The sequence below is a fragment of the Pogona vitticeps genome, chromosome 2 (genome assembly GCF_051106095.1).
Source record: "Pogona vitticeps strain Pit_001003342236 chromosome 2, PviZW2.1, whole genome shotgun sequence".
Lineage (NCBI taxonomy): Eukaryota > Metazoa > Chordata > Lepidosauria > Squamata > Agamidae > Pogona > Pogona vitticeps.
This window is the reverse complement of record NC_135784.1, coordinates 286,332,595-286,356,666: the sequence shown is the minus strand read 5'-3', so window position 1 is coordinate 286,356,666 and position 24,072 is coordinate 286,332,595. Positions and strand designations below refer to the sequence as shown.

At 40.1% G+C, this 24,072-nt stretch overlaps 1 protein-coding gene across 2 annotated transcripts in view; it reads right to left on the bottom strand.

The window, feature by feature from the left end:
• Positions 1-3,627: 3,627 nt before the first annotated feature.
• The window catches only part of SLC38A9 (solute carrier family 38 member 9), a 60,836-nt gene continuing 40,391 nt past the window's right edge, over positions 3,628-24,072 (bottom strand). Inside the window, exons 13-16 of one of the 2 annotated variants that reach the window (XM_072992755.2) lie at positions 19,500-19,613; positions 17,172-17,320; positions 11,204-11,293; positions 3,628-7,774 (exon numbers count right to left, since the gene is read on the bottom strand). In XM_072992755.2, coding sequence (XP_072848856.2) covers positions 7,609-7,774; positions 11,204-11,293; positions 17,172-17,320; positions 19,500-19,613 — 519 coding nt within the window. In that variant the 3' untranslated portion in view covers positions 3,628-7,608. The remainder of the gene's footprint in view (positions 7,775-11,203; positions 11,294-17,171; positions 17,321-19,499; positions 19,614-24,072) is intronic. The other variant, XM_072992757.2, reaches the window with a different exon arrangement.

Genomic DNA, 24,072 nt, shown 5'->3' with positions numbered 1-24,072 from the left:
CCTTCGTGTGTGTGTTTGTGTGCCTGCACCTGTGGGTGCTCCTGCCCCATTCTGTTTAATTTCGCAGGTACTGATGGGTTTTTTTCTCCTTTGACAAGGCAAATTCTGTGATGGGTTATTTTAAATTTTATGTCATGCCCGCCTCCCCCTGGCTAGGCGGTTGCCAGCACTCCCTCCCTTCTTCGCTTCTTCATCCTGCTGCTGCTGGTGGTGAAGACGGAGCTGGAGGGGATCATGGCTGGGCGACGGGGGCTAGCACATCCCCTCCTCCTCCTTGGAGCCCCAGCCGGGCTAAGGAAACTCCGAGCAGCTTCCTCGGGCTCTTGCTCCGCTTGGCAGAAAATCTGATGCAGCCCAGCCTCACCCAGACTCTTGCCTCCAGCGGCCCCCAGTTAAATTGAGTTTGAGACCCCTGGTCTAAATCCTATCATCCATAATCACATTTCCTGACACTTACCAGACTATACTGAGCTTCATGGCGCAGTGGTTAAATTGCTGTCCTGCAGTGAAAACTCTGCTCACGATCTGATTTGATCCCAGCAGCTTCGGATAACTGGCTCAAGGATGACTCAGACTTCTATCCTTTCCAAGCAACATTCAATCTAATTTTCAGCGCCATTGAGTCAGGCGCTACCCCTCATGCACACAACTCCACTTTCCCTTGCATGCATGACTCTGCCCCCCTGCGTGGGGTTCCACTGGGACCAGACCAAAGAGGCTGGAAATAATCGCTGTGTGTGCGCAGAGGAGCAGCAGCACTGTGAGGAGGGGTGGTGGTGGAGGAGTTGCACACATTCACACAACGTGGAGGGAATCTTGCTTCCAAGATTGGTAAAATGAGTACTCAGCTCTTGGGGGATGGGGAGAATGTGTAGCCTGTATAATTAAATTGTAAACCACCCAGAAAGTGCTTTAAGCATGATGGGGTGGTATAGAAGCAGAACATGTTGCTTTATATCCTTCTGTAGTCAACAGCCAAGAAAGAAAGAAAACTTCATCTCATATCTGTAGGACAGCCCAGAATGTATGGGCTAAACTGGAGTGGTAAAAAAAAAGTCTGGGTACTATACTCTATATACCTATGAAACCCTGGAAAGGGTCACCTTTCCAGAACTGACTTGACTGCACACAGTTATTATTATCCTAGTAATATTCAGTAAAAATTGGCAGCCTAAAAAAACTAACAGGGATGAATTATGGAGCCTATAAAGTTTGGCATAGTGATTCTTCAGTCATCCGTGGTCTCTAAACAGCTTTCTGACTTTGCTAGATGCTCAGATGTCACCAGAGCATTATTTCCATGATGTAAAATACAACCACAAAACCAGAGCTATGAAATATAAAGGAAGAACTTTAATTTTTATTCAGAAATGAGACTCTGAAGTCTCTATGGCTTGCAGATGTATCTTTACTTTTTACTGAAAGCACAGGCTGTGGTAATCATGGTAACTAGTAGAGGCTGGGGTGTCCTGCCTGAGTACACCCATTCCTCTAGGAGTGAACCATGACAAATCAGCAAGAGGGTTATTTTTTTATACATTTCAGAGGATTGCACAATTTAAAATTATGAATGTATATGAAATATAAAGGTAAAGGTAAAGGTTCCCCTTGACAATTTCTGTCCAGTCGTGTTCGACTCTAGGGGGTGGTGCTCATCTCCGTTTCCAAGCCATAGACCCAGCGTTTTGTCTGAGGACAATCTTCCGTGGTCACACGGCCAGTGCGACTTAGACACGGAACGCTGTTACCTTCCCACCGAGGTGGTCCCTATTTATCTACTTGCATTTGCATGCTTTCGAACCGCTAGGTTGGCAGGAGCTGGGACAAGCAATGGGAGCTCACTCCGTCACATGGATTCGATCTTACAACTGCTGGTCTTCTGACCCTGCAGCACAGGCTTCTGCGGTTTAGCCCACAGCGCCACCATGTCCCCCATATGAAATATAGGTAAAACTAAAAACAAATTTAATTGATCATTACACTATTTTTGACCAGCTACTTCAATATCATTATCTCGACCATTTGATAGATCTTCTTTTGTACACGCGATGGGGCATAAATTGCATGCACATAAGCGTAAGTGCCACACTGATTGAATTTCTCCACAAGAAAATGTAAGGAACACAAGATGTTTTTCCCAGTCAGACCACTGGCCTCCCTAGGTCAGTATTGCCTACATTGACTGGTAGCAACTTTCCAGAGTTTTTCAGATCTACCTAGTGATGCTAGAGATTGAAATTAGGACATTTTGCCATGCACATCTCTACCACTCTCTTGTGGCCTATCCCTATGGAGGGGTTGAGAAAACTCTATCATGTAAAAACCTGCCAATGAGGGAAAAAATGAATTAACTATCTTGTTTTACACCAGCTCATCAAAATACACACAATCTGGGAAAAAAAAGAAAGACTATAAGTACACTAATACTTCTGATAAGAACAGAGCATGGAAACAGAATGCTTAGCGCTATTTCAAAGCAGCGGCATCAGAAATGCAAACAGATTGTGGTCTCAGGTAGCACTGGATTTCGGTCCATCAGCTTGTCTGCATCTAGAGGTTGCTGTCCAGTTGCATACACAAAATTCTGTTGCAGGCATATATAACAGTAGTAGCAGTAGGAGTACTCAGTTCTGACTTATGGCAACACTTTTCAGGGTTTTCTAGGTAGAAAATACTCAGAAGTACGTAGTTCACCATTCCCTTCTACTGGGGGCACCATGGAACTCTGTAGTTTGCCCAAGGCCACACAGGCTGGCTCTACTCACAGGAAGCACAGGGGGCAACTCCCAAACTCTGCCTCCACAGCCAGATACCGAAACCACTGAGTTATCCAGCCAGTTCCTCAGGTGTATATATAGCCTAACTAATAAGGACTGAGCAGAGTGAGAGATAAAAGCAAGCACTGACAATATTGTTCTCTCTCACTGAAGTGGTTAAAATGACTGGAATCCTATTGCTTACATTATTTTTATTTATTTATTTATTTATTAAATTTATACCCCGCCCATCTAGATCGAAGTCTACTCTGGGCGGCTAAACAATAATAGATAATATAATATAATATAATATAATATAATATAATATAATATAATATAATAAAAACAACAGTAGTAATATAGCTCAGGATGGGAAATATATACATATGCTCACATGAGTGCTGTGGTGCACATTAGAGCCACAAATTGGTGCTAGTATTATTGCTGCTTGTATTCCTCGCTATTCACTAAGTTATGAAGTAACAGACACTATTGCTTACGTATCTGAACTCTAAGCAACAGGATTCTGGTTAGTAGTTGCTAACCTGCATGGAAATACACTCCAAAATTTCTAATTAGGGAATACCTAACTACGTTTGAACGTTTAATTATGGATTGTCCTAACTATGTTGCAATTTCAATGCTATCTTCTCTGACAGGATATCATTATTACTTCCTGCAGTTTAATAAGTGAAGCTTCTTAGAGTATATGGTCTTCAAATAGATTCCAATAGTTGCAAAACAAATATTAGCACCATCTCATGTGCTTTTAAAGCACATGACAGTGTAGCAAAGGCTATGGTGTATGCGTTTTTCATGCTAAAGGGATAAAAATCTGAACTGTGTCATGCATACAAAACACAAGTACATCTTTAAAATCATAAAATAGCACCAATTTATTTGTCTCTGTCTTCTTTACAGATCTCCAAATTCATGTTAAGCCACATTTTACAAACAGACACCAAAGACAACCCAGGGAACCGTATGCCAGTAGCACTAGACAGCTTGTCTCCATTCACTGGCAACCCATGAGAATCCTAGATTAGTGGGTTACACAAGGTCATACAGCAATCTTGCTAATTTGTTCCCTTATGTATTCTAAGAGCTCCTCGGTGACAGCAGAAGGAATGAAACATTTGGTAAAGCCCTAGATTGCTGATTACACCAGAAAATTGTGGTTTTCAAAGAGAGAGATTGCACAGAATACATCACATCTCCTACGTGTGCATTTGGAAGGACAGGGGATTAAGACAGGCCATCTTAAAACTTTTTGCAGCCTTCTGTCACTGATGTCAGTTTGTGCATGCTTGAATTCCAATAGTTTTAAATGGACTACACAGATAGGAAACAAAACAGTGACAAAAAACAGTTTTCCCAACTTGGGAGTGTTCGAGATTGAGAAATGTTACAGGGAGGAACACACCTAGGTATAGAGGAATGCTACCGTGTTGCAACAAGTAGCCAACAAATAATCACACACCTTCCCAAGTCCACCTTTTACAAAAAGATGATATACTAACCATTCAGTCTAGGAGATAGACATGTTGATTGCAAGAATTATGGCAGTGCAAGGTTCACTGAAATTAATGAGAACTCTGCCAGCAAAGTCCTTACACGCACAGGCACACACAAACAAAACAGGCTGCCTATAAGGAAGATCTCAGATACTAATTTTAATAGGAATCACTTCTTTTTCTTTGTTGTAGTTTTAGAAGTGGTAGCCGTGTTAGTCTGTGCAAGTATATAAGGCAAAATCTAAGCAAAACAAAACAAGGACAAAAACATGTGGCACCTTGAAGACTAACATTTATTTTAATGTGAGCTTTCATGGAATCAAGTCCACTTTTCCAGACATATAGAAAAATGAAGAAGTGGATTTAAGATACCACATGTTTTTATTCTTGTTTGGTTTGGTTTGTCTTGTTTCTTTGGATTTTGCCTGATATTCTTGTTCTGTTTTCACTCTGGATGCATGTGCTAATCAAACCATTATGACTAGAGAAGACAGGAACTGTATCCCAACACAATGGAAAGATACCAGGCAGGAATGCTGCCTCAATCACTTGTTCCTGCTAGTGTATAAAATGAGTGGTTCCAGAGGCCAATGTAGCTGCCCACCCCAAAATCTGCAACAGCAACAGTCCTATGCCCAAACTGTTAAGTGTTCAGAATTTCAATTGGGATTTTGAAAAGTTATGGAAAAGTCTCTACTCACTCTCCGGGATTAAAGTGAAGCCCTTCACTATGTTTTCCAGCAAGAGCCAATTTTCTGTCCAGGAATCCTTCAAAGGCAACACAGAATACCAAAGTGGGGGAAAAGAATTATAAACCAAAAGATCATGAAACTCCTCTTCTGGTTCTAAAAAGTGGTATTTTTGCAGTCTTAAACAATGCAGAACACCCTCTTTCCAGAGAACTATTTAAAAGGTGAATCTTTGGTTCTGGAGATTTCTGGGAGGGCTGATTCACCTTTTTTTTTTATTAGGGAAACTCTTTTTGGGGCAGAGAGGTGGGAGACTCTTGACGGAACTGAGGATCACAAAACCAGTATTGGGACTACAAATGATTTTGGAGTGCAATTTGCCCACCCAGCTTTAGAAGAAAAGCACTGCTCTTCCATAGTTCTTGATAACAGTTCTCTTGTTTGAACATGTATTTCTAGGTGGTAGTTTCAAGTCGCCTGTAGGTCCATCTCAACTAACAGCTATAACCAGTACTTCTGATTGTGAAGGTTATGTGTCCACAACCTGCTGCTTGGCAGAAGGTGTGTGTGTGTGTGGGAAATAGGAGTTCCTTCCATTGATCTGTCAAGCCTGGCTGCCACAGGGCACCTCCCTATAATACTCTTCTCAAAAATACAACCCTTCTGTACAGGAGGGGCAGGAAAGCTTGTTTTCCTCAGATGTTCACATTACAACTTCCAACTGGCAAGGCCAATGGTCATGAACTGTAGCCCAAATATTTGGCACTAGATTGTCTCCCTGTTGTAAAGCAGCAGATGTTAACCTCAGGCCCTCTATATATTTGGATCACTGGCTGGGGCTTTTGGGGATTGTTGGCCTGAAACATCTCAATCTCCTCTTTAGGCAGTGAAGCTCCCTGACTTCAGCATGTCTTGGGATGGTGGTTGGAGAAATAGGTGGGCGGGGTGGTGGTGGTGGAACCAAGAGCTCTCAGATCTGCCACCTCAGCCAGTGAAAGGAAAGCTGCTCAAGGTGACCACGATGGTGGTTGCTAGAATGTATAAGGCAGTTATGGGATGTGGGAGGCAGGATGATGAGCGAGAAGGAGAAGCAATGACACAGAAAGTATGGAAGAGAGCAGGGGTTTAGCTGTTTTCTGAAATGGGGGCAGCGGTTTAAGCAAAATTCTATGCCAAATATAAGAACTTGCTTCCTGATGGAGATGGGATCTTATACCCATGCTCTGCCACCTATACAGGCTTCATGTGGTTTTTTGCCCAGATCTAGAAGGGTGGTACTCTGGCAGAGGGGCTGGATTGGTTTTGCAGGGTTGTCAGGTGAAGGGAGGAAACAGGTCTGTATGTTCTGTGTACCAGTCAGGCTACTGGTCCATACAACACTCCTGCTGATATGTTAAGTTGTACTAAAAGGGTACACCTCTTCCTATTCCACATTTCCTAGTGTGGGACTCATTCTATAGATTTATCTCTTAGTGCTTCTTCATGGAAAACATGAGCTGGTTCACTCTCTCAGCATCCCATATGCAGCTCATGGGTCCTCGTCACTGGGTGCTGAGTCTAAAAGAAAAACACAGTACCTTCTGTTTCAGCAGCTGCTGTCTGCTGCTATGGCTGATGAACTGATCTACGGTGCCTGGAGCACAAATGATTTCTGTTCTACCCTGGCATATTCCTCTCCCATGGTCTATGAATGCTAAAACAAGTTATAACATTTCCATATCTTCTGCAACATCATGCCCTGTGCAGTGACCTCTGGGTGCTGCTGGAGCAGAAGCATGTCTGCATTGCCCTGGGTTTTGGATGCAAAGGGTCTGCTCCAATTGGTCTGAGCTTGTTCACTGCCCCTGTGTGTAGCCAATATTACACACACAGCCCCTGATTGGTGGCAGTGTTTCCAGGGAGAATGAGAAAGTGCTCAGTGGTTTCCCCCCGTTTTTATATTTTCCTCTTGTGCATTTATTCCTTTGGCTTGGTGGATGTAGTGGTACAGCGAGAATCTATCTCTAGTCTTAGCACAAGAACAATATAGGATAGCTCAGCCCAAGAAGTCTTGAGGTGGGGGGATTCAAAGAAGTGTTTTAATTGTGCTTCCAAATTACTAGATTATGAACTGTGTCAAAGCCACAGTGGGTAGGGAGGAAGGAGTTAAGGTTCAAGGAGCTCAGCCCCACCCTCAACATTTTGACATTTACAATTTGATATTTCGTCATTATTTCAAGCAGCCGTGCAAGATGAACTTGAGTTTTTCTAATGAACTGTAGATCTTAAACATACCCTACAAGTAAGGTGTGTAAAATATTTTCCCCTTTCCCTACTCTATGAAGTCGTTTCTAAATATATGCTCATTCTTCATGGAAAGAAAACCATTTTATCTAAGAAAGCAATTAAGCTTAATTACTTCCAAATATACTTCACCTTAAAATTGGATCAGGGATTAACCTGGCTTCTCCAGTTTATGACCATGTGCTACCTTCCATGGTACCTCATCCATTTTCTGAAAAGGCTATATGTTGGTATTATTGTTTTGAAAGTGCAACTTTTTTTTGGAACAAGCTAATACCAATGGACAGGCAATGTACAGCTCTTACAGTAGCGCTGCTCAAAGTAACTTCCTGCAACTCCCAGTCCCTTTAGCAAAGAAATATTTAGTCACATCAAGAACTGTGCAAGCAGGTTAGCCACTCCTAAGAAGATTATCAAAACGTGAACACCTGCTGCCAACCAGGTTAGCCGATTTTCCCGATGCAAAGAGATCATGTAGATGAGTGACGGATATACGAATACAAACGCCAGGCCACAAGCTGCTCCAGAATATCTGGGGAGGGAAAACAAAAACAGTGATTCTGTATTAACTTGATTATGATGCAATCCTATTACATGTCTGCTTGATATGTTCAGTGGGCTTACTTCCAGGTAAGCAGATCCAAAATTAAAGCTCTGACGTTTCTGTCATATCAAAAGCCCAGTATCTGCTCTGATACAAAAGCCTGTATAAATGTTAAATTGCTTTTATGCCTTTCTGTTCCCAGTAAGCATCTGTTTCTTTAAAAAAAATTAAATTTAAAAGTAACCCTCAATAAAAACGCCAAGATCAATTTAAAAATATATAAAGAAACAAAAGAAAATAACAAAAATAGCTACAAAAAAACAATGTCATCATTATTACAAGTAACAACTCTTATACACAGTTATCCTTATTACTAACATTCAGTGCTCCCCCCCCCCAATTGGGGCCTTTTAAGACACTGGTTCTTAACCTAGGGTTACTCAGGAGTTTTGGACTGCAACTCCCAGAAGCCTTCACCACCAGCTGTCCTGACTGGGGTTTCTGGGAGTTGCAGTTCAAAAGCATCCAAGTAACAAAGGTTAAGAACCACTGTTTTAAGAGATACCCATTTTATTACTTATTCCAAGTCTCTTGTCCCTTCCAAAAATGCCATGTATCTTGTGCTGGTGCCTGACCTTTCCCTTTCACTGAAACAAATTCTATGAAATCCCTCCATATATCATTAAATTTATTCATTTTTAACAAACTCTTTCTAATTTTAATCTCACATTTCATCTTATCATTAATTAGCATCTGTTTCCCCCTTCCCTTATGGTAGGGAAGTCCCAGAAGTTCTCAGCTACAATGCTCATCAACCTATCCAGCATATCCAATTGCTGCGTTCGCAAGGGACAATATGCAATGTAGCCTAGCACAGCTGGAGGCTCCCAGGTCAAGGAAGGCTTCCTTTTGACATAATATGACATTTCCAAGGGGCTACAAGTCCTGAATAGCTGCTCCATGCAACCTATTCAAAATTGCTTCTGTAGGAGCTTATTTAGGCTATGGCCAGGATCCAAGATACTGTGATGTTCTGTTCTGCTTGCCAAAAGAGGGTTTTGGCTTCTCAAACAGCAACTTCCCGCGCTCTATGGGAAACCACTCTGAAAATTCAGGAGAGTTCAAAGCACCTGCAAACATGGTGCAGGGCGATGATCTGCTGATCAAAGCCTAAATTGCTGGTAAGCCTAAGTGAGCCCTGAGGTGTGCGTAGAACAGTTCACTGGAGCCCTACCAATCTGGTCTTGAGAAAACCAGCTGATGTTGACAACCTTTTAGTGTAGTAATGTGGAACTGTTTTTCAGTTCAGCCATGACTGCAATACTCTTCTACAGTGACTACATTTTAAGGTACATTAATAAACAACATCTATATAGCAGACCACACTGTGCAAAACAGTTCAAACTAATGCTGACAACAGCTCTCTCTGTAAGGCAGATCATCATTATTATCACTATACTGTAGATGGGGTGCCAGAGCTGAGAAATTGTGGTTTGTCTGGAGCAGTGGTTCTTAACCTTTTTGAAAGAAGCGCCCCCTTGAGCCATTGAGGAAGTTATCACCGCCCCCCTCCCCGCGGTGATGATATCTTATTTATTTATTTATTTATTTATTTATTTATTTATTTATTTATTTATTTATTTATTTATTTATTTATTTATTTATTTATTTATTTATTTATTTATTTATTTATTTATTTATTTATTTATTTATTTATTTATGACACTTAAATCCAATGACCCCTGAAAACAAAATTCAATCCCAAGAAAATGAAATGCCCCAAAAACATTTAATGATTTAGTTGCAAGCAAATTTTAAGACGCAAAAAGAAATATAAAAAGGGCATAAAAACAAACCACAATGCAGTAACTAAAAATTTCAAGACGAAAACTCTGGAACTAAATTAAGATTGGAGGAAAATATATATTCATGCACACTGTAAAAAGGCTGCAGCCATCTTAACAGGTTTGGCTTGCTCCAGGGCCCCCCTACCGCCCCCCTTCTGCTCCAGCGCCCCCATACCGCCCCTTTTCTTTCTATCGCCCCCCTGAAAAATGAAATCGCCCCCTGGGGGGCATTATCGCCCACGTTAAGAACCACTGGTCTGGAGTTTAAAAGCTGAGAGGAAGAAAAAAAAGGTTCTTCCATTGTTTCACATGGGTCGTTGCCTTTCTACAATGTGCTTGAGGCCACCCCTGTGTCTCTCTTTTAACAAACTGCAGCTTGAACAACGACACACATGAGTTTTTTTGGTCCTCTGGATGGACTGGGAGGGGATAGAGCTACAATATGACCAATCAAGGCTCTCCCTCTCATTTTTTCTTTTTCTTTTTATTATATATATGGAAATAGGAATAACCAGAAGAGTGCAGGTGACTATGTGAAAGGTGCACGAAACACTGTTCAAGGCCCTTCATATGCAGCCAGTTTAACAGAAACCTCAAGTCCTGAGGAGCAATGTGTATGAGAAGACCAGTGGGGAAGTTAAGGAATGGACACTGACAATAAAACTTTCCTCCCGAGAACGGTAAAAAGATTAACGTATAAATGTATACGGTGTAGACTACAATTGCAACATACGTTTGTATAATACATCTGAAACAAATGTTTTGACCACTTGGCAGATACATATAGATGATCAAGCTACACTATATTAAGAAAACTCTCCCATTCTTGATAATTTGTCTGTGAGAGCAACCTGTGAATCTCTTCCATACAGTAACTGTTACAGTAGGCTTAGCCTTTACTTGAGGCAGACTTAGGCATGAATGGGAAAACAGAATTCTGAGGTGACAAGATGAACTACAGCATTTTGAACATCAGCCAGGGTGGTGATGTCATGTTTTTGGATTATCACTCCCACCCCAGCAAATAGGAAATTAATGCAACAGACTGCAATGGTAAAATCCACTCTATGGCCTTATTATTATTTATTCTATTCCTCATATAGACAGACATATTTATTCTATTGCTCTTGTAGACATACATAGTTCTTTTGTTCATATAGACCAGGGGTCTCCAAACTTTTGACTGTAAGGGCCACACTGGATATTTTCAACATTTTTGAGGGTGGAAGGAACAGGAATGTGCAAGAGGGCGTATACGTGGCCGCCTGTCCCCCCCCCCTGCATGCACGGACTCTTGCCCGCATGCACGGCCATCCCCCAGTGCATGCATGGGTTGAAGGGAACAGGCCGGATAAAACGGCAAGGTGGGCTGGATGTGGCCTGCGGGCTGTATTTTGGAGACCCCTGATATAAACAGACAGTATTTATTTCCTAAGCTTTCACTGAACAAATATCATGTTTGGCTTCAACTTTTACAAGGTTAAAACAATGTATTTTATATGACAGATTATGTCTCTGTCTTCAGTAAGAAACTTCCAGTGTGCAAAAAGTAATTCAAATTGAACAGTACCTTATGATTCCTCCTATATTTGGATAAAATCTGGCCATTGCAATGCCAGCTCCTACCACGGCTATGTTAAAAATGAGCACATGTAAAACACTGCAAGACAAGAAGGAGAGAGAAAAAACATCCAATGTCTACTGCTGCAAGAACAACCCTTTTTATAAGCTTCAGTAAGTGAGTGAAAATATTTCCATTTCTATGACTCATCCACTAAAAAGGTAATTAATTTTATTCGCATCAAGTCTGACATCTACTGAATCCTCTGAGAGTGAGATCCTAAAAAGTTCTCTTTAATGTATGGACTCACAGCTAATTCTCTAATGCAGCATGTATAATTTGGCAAATCTTCTGAAAACAATGTATATTGAATTCCAGATTTTGGGTTCTTTTGCCACGCAAAAGTTATCAGACCAAAGAATTACATAAGCTAGAACACAACCCCTACATGAAAAGCTGTGTTTTGGATCCAGGAAATGATCTGAGTTGTGTAAGCAGATTAATAAATACCAAAGGAAGAATCTTCAAATGAGCATAAAGCATTACGCTGTAATGCACATCCCGTTGCAAACAGCCTTGTTTAAATACCAGTTTTGAAACTTTAGGGTAATCGAGGAGGACATATGCCTCAAAACAGTATGTTTTGGTATTTAAAGAAAAGAAAGAAGCCATATAAAGAAAAGCTTAGATACTGAGAGTTTGATAAAGATCAGAAACAACTCAAACAAAAATAGCACATAACCCAACAAGTTAATATGGGCAAAGTTAGAATTTTAAGAAGTGTTAGGTGATTTTGAAAATATTGTTTTTAAGCAAAACATAAACTTTATGTATATGAAAGGTAGAAAATCCATTTCTTAAAAATGTATTGGAAATTTGGAGTAAGTTTAGGAAAGTGTTTATTTCTTCGACATTTAATCTAGTAGTAGAATTTAAAAATTTTCCAAAAAATCTAAATGAGAGCTTGGGGAAAACATATACAGTGGTGCACCACATAGCGACGATAATCCGTGCAGCAAAAATCATTGCTATACGGATTCGTCGCTATGCGAAATTAAAAAGCCCATAGGAATGCATTGAAACCCCTTCAATGCGTTCCCATGGGCTTAAAACTTACCTTTTAAGCAAAAATCCTCCATACAGTGGCCATTTTAGGTGCCCGGTAAGCGAGGAATCCGTCCCTGTTTTACCCGGCGGCCGTTTTGGAACCGCCGATCAGCTGGGGAAAAAATATCGCTATGCGAAAATCAGTAAGCGAAACAGCTTACCGATCATTGCAAAGCGATTTTCTCCCATAGGAAACATCATTATGCGATTGCAAAAGCGATCGCAAAAACATCGTCGCTATGTGGATTCATTGTTAAAAGGGGTGCCCGTTATGAGAGGCACCACTTTAAAAGAATCAGGTTAACAGATTAAAAGGTTGAAGAAGATGATTGACAGAAAACAAATAGTTAGGAGGAGAAGGGGGGAAAGTATCTTGTCTTAATAGGATTCAACTGAAATAAGATTAGAGTGGATAACAGAAAGAAAAATGTGGAGACTTTACAAAATTTGAAGACATGGTATTAATGGAAAAACAAGATGATAAATTAACAAAAGGGACAACAAGTAAAATTTATAAGATGTTACCAGAAGTGGAACATCAACATGATGGATGCTCTTAAGGTGTCATGGGAAATGGGTCTGGGAAGTGAAATAAGTACCAACATGTGGAAAAATATTTGGGATAAAAAATAATAAACTGCATGTCAGTAAGAATAAAAGGAAACTACTATAAATTAGTTTAAATATGGTATTTAACACAGGTAACATTGAATTGTATAGACAGCAAATTTCGAGATATGATCAACATGTAGGTACCTATCTCCATATGTGGTGGGAATTTAAGAATGTATTGAAATTTCAGAGGTTAGTTTTCAAATAAATCAATTAAATATTGAAGAGTTAAGTCCCAGAATAGCAGTGTTATCAATATTTGATAAGGAACAAAGGATTTGGACAGTAAAGGAATTAATAACAAATTTATTAACAAGAAGATTAATTATAGCAAGGAACTGGAAATTAAAGCATGAATTTCAATTAACTGATTGGTATAAAGAAGTCTGGAACACAGCAATTAATTGTAAGTTAACTTGTGATATTAAGGTTAAATGGGTTTGTCAAATAAGAATATTTTTAGAGATATTTGGAAAGTGTTCACTAATTTTGTATTAATTAAAAGGAAGTGGTGTGCACCTTCAAAAGAATCAATTTGGGAAAGGGACCGGGCCACCATGATTGAAAATTTGAAGTAATATATCTTCAAATGGTCCAGGTAGAGGCGGGGCACTGATATATAATTGAATAGTTTAAGTTGTTTTCTGTATGTATGTATTAAGTTCTTTAAACAAGACAAAAGAAAAGCATCTTTCTTTTCAACTTGTTCATTCGACGTTCTGGAACATGGCAGCATATAAGACATCAAGATCACTAACCCTTTCTTCTTAAAAATGCAGATATCTGCTCAGTCTTACTGAACTGAACGGGGGGGGGGGGGGAGGGACCAGAACACCCAACCATTTTACTTTGAAGTCCATGTTTAACTTCCTTTTAAATTATGGCCTAGGAAAGGAGACACAATGGGCTGCAAAACAATTAAGATACTACTCAACAATTTTTTAAAAAAAGACACAGGTTAAACATGTAACTGGATGTTTAAAAATGGACTTCTGCACTTGTTGAGTAATACGTTTAATTATAAAAGAATAGAGGATTCAGGACAGTAGTGTACTGGAAAATCACAATGAACGCCCCCCCCCCCCCCAAAAAAAAACTCACAGAAGGGTTATAGCTTTTGAATGGTATAGTGAACCAAGCAACAATGCTACAAAACCAATGCATATGCATAGGTCTACTCAGAGGACCGATGAGGTATAACATTTCCAGGAGTCTAGAGTAGGAAAAGTGACAGCCTCTGCTATGTGGCAATTGTTGAAGATACCTCCCATAGTGTTCTAGCTGTGATCACAGGAAGAGAACCACTAAAAGCAGGCTGGCCATCTAATTGATGAAAACTGACACAATTACCCAAAGCAACAAACTATGGTTGCCTAATAAGGTAATAAAATGCCCCTTGATTGGTGATGGACTCTCTTTTGGTAGAAGTTTTTAAGCAGCACTTGAATAGCCATCTGTCAGTGATGTTCTAGCTATGGATTTCCTGCTCAGAGACCTGGATTTCATGGCCCTTGGGATCCCTTCCAACTGTATGATGTCTACTATGATAGCAGAGGAGTGACAGAAAATTTTGCAGACTATAGTCTTAAAAAAAGCCTTAGCAGGTCTTAGCATATCAGGACAGGACAGGGTAGGGAAGTGATAATTCTTCAGACATTTCAGCCTATAACTCCAATTAGCTCTGTCCAACATGGCCCATAGGAAATGAATGTGGGAGGTGTAATCCAGAATACGGTACTTGAAGGACTGAAGATTACACTGCCGAAAAGGAGAAGTTAGGCTACATACTCATTGTTCTAGAACTGGGGCTGAAGATCTTATGAAACCTGTATAGATGCGAGACCATGAGCGTAATACACTCTCATAATCCCATCACCATCTGGAAGTAGATTCTTACATTTGGCACCGAATTTAGCTGAAATCTCTGGACAATTGGCAGATCCTCGTGTTGGAAAACAGCCCAGAAACAATACGTTTCTAAACAAAATAAACTGTCAGGAGTATGTTGCTGAGCAGCAAATTGCAAAAATAAGTTGCTTCACTTTCCCTTAAATGTAACTAAAATGAGTAGTAAACTTACTGCCAGGTAGTGGCAGTAAGTCTGCATTATTATTCCAATATTCTAACAATCTGTTTTTTATATATCTTTCCTAGAATCTTGCTGCCAGGAACTATAAAAATGGCAGTTTCCACATCTGTAAGTTTTGAGTCTTGAAAGAAAATGTTCACTTTGGATTTCAAAGATCATGAGATTCAGTGCAGAATGTCCTGTAAAAAGCATGCTTGAGTTTAAAGATTAAGATAGGAAAATTTACTGCTTAGTCCAGTGGGTGATAAAACATTAAAGCAAGCCAATGAAGTCTGAAGAAGAGTGCATAACTGTATTCAAATGCTTCTGCACAATTTCAAAGTGGGCCTGATGGATCAAGTCTGGCAAAATCATTCTCCAAGTCAAAAAGCAAAATCTACTACTAGTGAAGTGCTTGTCTACTAATACAACTCTACAAGCCTAGGCTATTCCTCTTCTCTTATGGTTAATGGATTATAGACATGGGTACATACTGCCAGTTCGGGGGTTTGTGCCAGTTCATTGAATGAACAAACTTCCCCGCCCTAATTTCTCCAGTGGGTGCCCACTCAGAGGCAACACCCTGGCTTCCTCAACCCGCCTCCTCCAGGCTCTGCCTCTGAGTGAGCACCTGCCAAAGGAGGTGGAGCTAGGAAGTGCTGAACACCTCTTTGGCTGTCCAACGAACTGGCACAAACTGTCAAACCAGTGGTTTTCCCCCCATCTCTAGTGGGTTGTAGTGCAGTCTCAGCAAGACCCCTAAGAGATATAGGTACATGCTTCAGTTATTACTGATACATTCTTGCTAGCAATAGCCATCAGTAAGTTGTAGCAAATGGAGATTTTAAGTCTATATACACTTGTTTGGTTGGGGTTTTATTAGCCAAAGCATGCATCTGAAGGTATGTGATGTGGCAAATTTGCTGAAATAATGCAGGTACTCTGAAGAGCACTTAAATGAAAAGCCTGCTGAAAGAATATCACAGTAGCATCATCAAAGAAAGGATGGCTATTAATGTACCATATTTTCGCTCCATAAGACGCACTTCCCTCACCCAAAAAAAGTGGGGAGAAAGTGTGTGCGTCTTATGGAGTGAATACTGGCTTCCCACCGACGCCATTGCCACCACGCCGCCCTTCTCCTCCCCTTCCGGAGCAGGGAGCGCTTCCGGATGATGAGCTGGCTGGGACAGAGTTTTAATTTAAATTTTTTTTTTTAATTAGGTGCATCTTATCGTCATATGCGTCTTATAGAGCAAAGAATACGGTAAATGTTAATAACCAGCTCTTTCTATCTACAAACATCACTACAATTTTATCTTAATTTCTTGGCTAGTTGAAAAGTTTTATCGCATAGCAAGCAGATTAAAAATCACTGCTCTCAAAATCACCATCATGGCACTCTATGGCTTTCTCTGTTGCTTCTCTAATTTGGGAATGGGCAAATGGCTCTAAAGAAAAACAGTCTGGACATACAATTGATGGCTACCCATGAAGACCCTCTTTACTAGGTACACATAACCGACTCAAACATTTTACACGAAGGTTGATCCACAGGAAGATGAAGTTTCACCTTTGAGGTGTTGAGAAATTAGTTTCCAAGACAAGAGAATAATATGTAACAACCACAGTAAGTAGTGGGATCATTCCATACCTTATAGCCCTTTCATAGTTCAGCTGGTGCTCTGTAATCTGTTCAATGCAAATAGAACTGTGCTCTTGTTTGGGTATTCATTGAATACACATGTAGTGCAGCAGAAGAGCAGTGCAGAAGAAGAGGAGCACCAAAATGGGACATGAAAGGACTTTACTGGCCTATCACTTATAAGGAACCTGCAAACTGCTTTAGAAGCAGCAGCGTTTAGAGGCTAAAGTTTCTGATCCAGAGACCAATACATCTTTATTTAACTAGAAAGGCTAAGCTCCCACTTACTTCCTAATCATCCAACACTCTTAAAAAGCCAACAAAGAATATTTTGAGGCATCCGTGGTTATGATCAACAAATACTAGATTGCTTCCCTGAGATTATCCCAAAGCACTGTGCAACTTTGCTACACAGAATGATTTCAAATGGGGAGCCACCATTGTTCACCAGCAAACATTCGCCTTGACAAAAGGGAGAGAACAATGAGAATCTGTTCTAAGGGGGAAACAGAAGGGCTAAGGCATGCAGAGAGAGGCGTCATTACCTTGGGTAAACATTTCCAAATACATGCCCTAAAAGCTGAACTCGTGCAAAATAGCCAAGCAGTGGATACACAGTCACCATCTGGAACAGCAGGAATATTCTTGCAAGAAATGACATGATGTCACTGCTGGGGAAATTGTCTAGAAAGTTCTAACAAAGGAAAAGACTAATGAGACAACAGCAAAAACAGATCTCTTAGAACATGTATTTTTAAATTAACAAAAATCACCATCACATATACAGGTTTCAGAAAACCTTTAAACTGTCTCATCCATTTAATACTCTGTCTTCAATATTGCTGACAATTACATTACACAGCTAATGTAAAGCAGAACTCATATACACCCCCTTTATCCATAGTACTTTGTGACCTTGAATTTAAAAATGAATAGAGACCCATTTTATAAGCAAGGCTATTACTACCCAAGGCAGATTCTTACATTATGTTGTCTTACTTACACTTATTAGAAGACCTATAGATAAGAAACAGTAAATCTAGAACAAATTCGGAGCCCAAAACAGGGTCAGTGGATGGAGGGATAGTAGCTACGTTAATGAAGAGCATTATGAGGTCATTTGTTTGGCATGATGACCAGAAGTTTGACTATCACAGCCAAGAAACTTAGGAAGTTGTTTCATACTAAGTTAGAACCCTGATTCATCTTGTCCAATACAATTAACTTTGACTGACACAGGCTCTCGAGGGTTTTAAGTATGATTCATTTCTAATCTGACATGGAGAACCTTGAAATTATTTGAAAGTCTCCCATCCAAGTACCAACCTGACTAGCTTCTAAAATCAGATGAAACCTAGTGAGTTCAGAAAGCCATGATGGGAGTAAGAAGAGATACATCTTAGTCCACAAGAGGAGAAATATGTGCCCTTCCTATGCTGCCAGACTGCAATATAACATCTAGTGTGGTATAGTGATGAGTGTTGGTCTATGTTCAAGTTGTCACTATGCCCCAAAACTCACTGAACTAAGATTAAGCCAGACATTCTCTTTTGCGCTGAGTGAATTCACGAGGTTTTTGCAATGATAAAATGGGGAAAAGGAGAGCTGTGCTTCAAGCTATCTCGAACTCCCTGGAGAGGAGGCAGGACAAATACGTAATAATAAATCCCCCTCATCCATAGCCAGTATAGCCAGGGGTAGAAATATCATGAGAACTGAAACCCAGTAACAGAAAAGAAATGGACCTGGAAGTTGGCAAATTATATAGTCTGTTTCACAGGATGGTTACCATGTCAAAGTAAATTAGTCATTCTGGACATTTTTAACCACCTAAGGTGTTTGTCTGAATCCATCCTTGTTTGTCTGGTTATATTTTACTAATCCTGTGCCAACAAAATAGGAGACTGTGGTTCTTTTTTCTTTCTCTGGTGGCAGAACATGTCAGGTCTCATTCTTGAATCAGAAGAGGGATCCGGTGGCCACAAATCAGAATGATATGCAATGATCATCTGCTGAAATGTCCTCCTATGATCTTTTTCAGTTGACTAAATGGGTGGGGTATAAATTCAAATAAATAAATAAATAAATAAATTTTTCTTAATACTCTCTTTTTATATTTTTCAGTTTTATGGATAAGATTATTTTGCATTGGTATAGAAATCAAGAATCTACAGTATACACAAATTTCCTAGTTTGGATGAAACAATAAGCTATGAATCATTAGAGATTTCCTGGTGTAACCACAATTTGAATGGAGTGAAGAACCTAATAAGAGTTCTGCTGTGTCAGACAAAAGGCCTACCTAGTCCACCAAGTTGTCACCCAGTTATTTATGACAACCCCACAAGTTGGAAAGAAGTGCAACAGGACCCTCTGCTAGGGTCCTCCACAAATGAAACAGAAGCATCTGCTCCTAGACAGTAAGACTGCACAGATGAGTGAAATACTTGTTCAGTATTCAACAAAATGGGGAACTACTATTAATTTACAAACTTCCTTGGTTACTCATACTTTTTGCAAAAAAAGTTGTATCCGTGAGCAAAAATCTTTGTTCCTTAAAGCCAGATGGTCATCCAAAATAGTTTACAGTTTAGAAAACTAACTGAATGTTGTTTCCATGCTAACGTTTTTCCTCAGTCCAATTGTTACAAAGATTAGATGGATATTTCAGATCAGTATCAACTTACAATCAGTACCTAATTGCTGCCAACACAGCTTTGGCTAGAAAAGTAACAGTATTATTTATGGGTGACATTGTCCACAATTCTGGCTTCAAGCCAAGACAGGAAAACGCGGAAGAGAGAACAAGGCATGCAGTAGCATAAATTCTGAGCACATTAAAAGATGTTCAGTATGCAAAAGATCTTTCGTACCTGTTCTATGCAGTCTTTGCTCAGTGGCGGAGATGGAAAAGCAGCAAAGATTAACACTCCAACATAGAGATATGTGATACCCACCAGAAAATAAGCAATTGCAAGATCTCTGACCTATCATTAAACAAAGCAACAAAGAGTAATTTATTAAGCAATTATTACTGTTAATATTAAGCAGATATAGTGCTTATAGATATGGTTTTTTGAAACAGTATTATAGTAATGTGTTGCAGCATGTACAAAATTAATGAACATCTATCTGTATCAGATAATAAAAAAGTTATTGCTGTACTACAATTTCCAAAATACCCCAGCCAGCTATAACCACTGGTATTCTGGGAGATAAAAGTCCAAAAACTGTTTCCTGTCTTTTTTCCACATATATTCATACAAAGTCTAATTTAATGTGCAATCTTAGCAAAGCACGAAGAAAAGACGCAAGTTAATTTGTGCTAATTCAAAGATAATTAAACCATCACATTCTCCCATGGATCACTGAAATTTGGATCAGACTACTGATTTTAATTTTCTCTAAAGAGAAGTTGTGACGTTTACCCTGTGGCGCCTGCTTGTTTCACCAAACCCAGAGCTCCCGAAGGTATCCCAACATGCCCTTTAACACACTGCCACCAGTTGATCTCTTTATCAACCTGTATTTCCTAGGAAAGACTGAGGTCCATTCAGTACTGAACTTTTAAATAGAAACAGGTTTATTGATTACAAGTTTTTTTAAGAATAGTTCTTAAGCACATTCTTAAAGTTACACAAAACTTCCGTATTTTACTTTAACCTCTCCTATCTTAATTAGTACAGGTCACACTCTGACTAATCACTCCTTAAACAGTCTCCCTGCCTCAAACTCAAACTATCTTCTCTCTTCTCTGTCTCTGACTCCACTGACTAGACTCATTCCTCCCTTCTAGTTTCTCTGGCTCCACCTCCCAAGAGTTCCCATTGGTGCAGGCCAATATCATTATATATATACGTATAGGAAGACATGGTGTTCGCTACAGAAGTCTTTATTAAATACAGTGGTGCCTCGCAAAACAATGTTAATTCGTTCCGCAAAAATCGCTGTCTTGTGAAAACATCGTCTTGCGAAATGCGGTTACCCACTGGAATGCATTGAAGTCCATTTAATATGTTCCAATGGGGAAAAATTGTTGTCTTGTGAAAATCGCCCATAGAGAAACCGTTTTGCGAAGCATGGACCCAGCTGTCAAAATTGCTGTCTTGCGAAAAACCATCCCTTTAAAAAAAAGTTTTGCAAAGCGCGGACTCAGCTATCAAAATCGTTGTCTTGCGAAAAACTATCCCAAAAAAAACCCATCTTGCAAAGCGCAGACTGAAACATCATCTGGCGAAAATCGGCCATAGGGAAAACCGTTTTGTGAAGCGCCATAGCGGTCGCAAAAACCCAGCGTCTCGCGGATAAACCATTTTGCGAGCTAATCGTCTAGCGAGGCACCACTGTATATGTGCTGTAAAGCAAATACTGTAGAACGAAACTTATTCAAGCATTTTTTTTTAGTAAATGATCTAATTTAACTGTGTTTTAAATACCACTGTTGCTTAGAGTTGGGGAACGCGCGTGAAATCTTTTTCAAGAGCTGTTGGTGATATTTCACATATGTCTATTAAGCTCCTCTTTATAGACCTGAGCAAATTTTAAATGGTGGAGCTTCATGTACTGTGCCACAGTAACGGACTAAAACCTGATCCTGAAAAAGTTACTGTTTTGGAGCAGAACTCCTAAAACCTAACAATCAGCATGGCTAGAGCTCTGAAGGGAATTGATACACCGTGCCTTAACAGTATTGGACAATGATTCTGATACCTTGAAGATGTCAGGAAATTAGATTTTAATTATGTGGCTACTAAATGGATAGGATATCATCGGGGAAGACTGGGCTAGAGGAACTGGAGCTTTCACATCTACGCACTGCTGTCCATTGTATTCAGCCACTATGGGTTACTGAATTAGCAAGTAGTCCAATCCACTATATGGCAGCATTATATATTCATGTGAACATTCCTTTACGGACAGGACTAGTTGTTTACAATTCCAGGGGTCAAATACTGTAAAATTTGGTGACGTGCATCATATATTGCAAACCTCAACTTTCTTGTGGTCTGTTGTTTAAAAAAACAAAATTATTTCTAGCTCTCAAAGTTGTAGAGATACATTTTGAAAACATTACAGGCTACTTAAAAGAATATTTTTCTGTGTGTGCATGTTCGTGTGTAATGCATGTGTCCTTGCCCTTTCTTCTGAGGACATCCCATTCTGTATTGGGTGGAGAAAAAGATATTCCTTAGACGAAGACAGTCCTTGTAGGCACCACAATATTTCTGCCTATGAAATTAGCTCACTGCTCTGGTATAATCTGGCAGGCTTTAAAAGCTTCCAGATCTATTCTGGGCTCTCCTTAGGATCACAGTCCTCAACAGTTCCAGACCTGAGACCAACCTTTACCTCAGGTATGCACTTGGGGACCCACTTTTTCACTTATTTGCCATACATTTATTTGTATGTTGCTGCTGCTGAAACCCAGTTTAGGTTAGTCTCTAACTTAGAAGTAGCTCCAAAATCATCAGCCAAAGAGTAATGGTTTAGGCTAGGATGAGAAAATGTCAAGGGAACACTCTATTTTAGAAATTTAGATTTTTTTAATGTTTTAAAAATGTTTTTACAATTGTTTTAAATCTTGACTAATGTTTAATTTTTTTTTAAATACATATGTATGGTATGTTTGCATGGATGTTTTGCTGAGTTTTTCTTTCTGGGGTTTCTTTTTGTCTCCTCATCACATGGCCTGGGGGTGGGGCCTAGGGGCTGGGACTTTCTGCTTTAAAAGAGCGTGCCCCAGGACCGCGCGCCTAACGCCGTGCAAAGTTCTCAAATTCTATCTCTGGCCTTAATATGATAAATAGGAAAGCAAATTAGATTTGCATAAGCCTGGGAGGCAGGAAAGTCTTGAGGGTCAGATCATACTTCCACACTATTAAAGAGCAGGCTAAGTAGGTGGGGCTTGTCAGCCATGGAAGGCAGCCCATCTAGGAGAAGGAAAACTCCAATTTCAAACCTCCACTGCCTTGTGGCTATATCCACTCATGGAAAAGGGTTCAGGAGTTAACCTAGAGGCAAAATCCGGAGCTGGGGTCCCGAAGGCATCTCGTGTCGTTCTGCCAACTCCTATGACATTGCTGGAACCAGTTGTATTGGCTCTTGCCTTTCCATTGGACCATTTCAGCAATGTGGAGAGGGGGGATCTGCTGCTTGGGTAACAGCCTATCCTCCATATTACCTTACCCGGGCTTCATGCTCTGGAGAGGACACTCCTTGATTCAGAGCATGTCACCATAGTCTCTCGAGACTGAAGGATGCCTATGGATGTATGGTACTTTGTTATGATTGTAAGATTTTAATTGTTGGGAGTCACCTTGGGTCCCCTATGGGAAGAAGGGCAACACGTAAAATGAATCAAAGAAATATGTGCCCTCTAAACTTCTCAGGAGCATTTCTTTGGTATTTGGCAATACAACACATTACAATATACTTCATATTGAGGAAAGGAGTATGCCAGCCTTTCAAATTGGTTTTTTGAGATGTGATCACCTATGTGCTTCTCTATTCACCCTAAATTATTTCCTCCCCTTTCCTCTGGCAAACTACTGGTCTCCCTTTTGTGGCTGTTTCTAGCTGGGGAATAGCAAGGTAAATGGAAGAAATGCAGGTGAGGAAGACAGAGATGTTTTAGGGTAGAAACCAGGACTTTGTTTGGTCACCTGAAGCCTGTTAACTCACTATGGACAGCTATTTAATTATAAGAAGAAAACAAACTTGCTGACTGACCAGACCTTGTCTGTAGTTATTGAAATGTATTGTGTCACTGTCTACAACGCCAGACACAGATCACCAGCCCACCATGTAAAGAACTGTATAAGCACATCATAAAAATGATGGCTGTGGTCCAAGACATTGTGTAAGCATTACTCAGTTGGAGAAGGAATCAAGAAAACGGGGGTTGGGAGGCAGAATTAAGATGTGAAAGATAGTCAGGCAGCCTTAAACTCAGGATTCTCACAATATCCCTATGGTACCTATGAATCACACTCTTGTAATGCCTGGCCTACATACAGGCTTCCTAAGGGAAAAGAGGCATAATCCTGAGGCAAGATGGAGGATGGAACAAACGATCAACAAAAAAGATGACACATTAAGTACCTTCTAGAGATGTGGGGACTGTTGCTTCATGACATTTACTATAACTAAAGAAAATGGTATGCGCCACAGGTTTTCCTCATGTGTAGATAGTCAGGATAATTGTTTCACAAGCCAAACACAAGTAAATCTATCTGTTTGTCTGTTGTCTGCCTGCCTATCTAAGGCAAGGAAGTTCACATAGACTTCCTCTTCCCAGATTAGTTCCTACAATATTCCTGTGACTAGGCCAGTGTGTATACATGTGTGAATGCGTGATCAAGAGTAAGAAAGAGCTTGGCCCCATGTTACCCAGCGAACTTCATGGTGTAGTAGGGATTTGAAACTGCATTTCCCAACCTTGCTTGC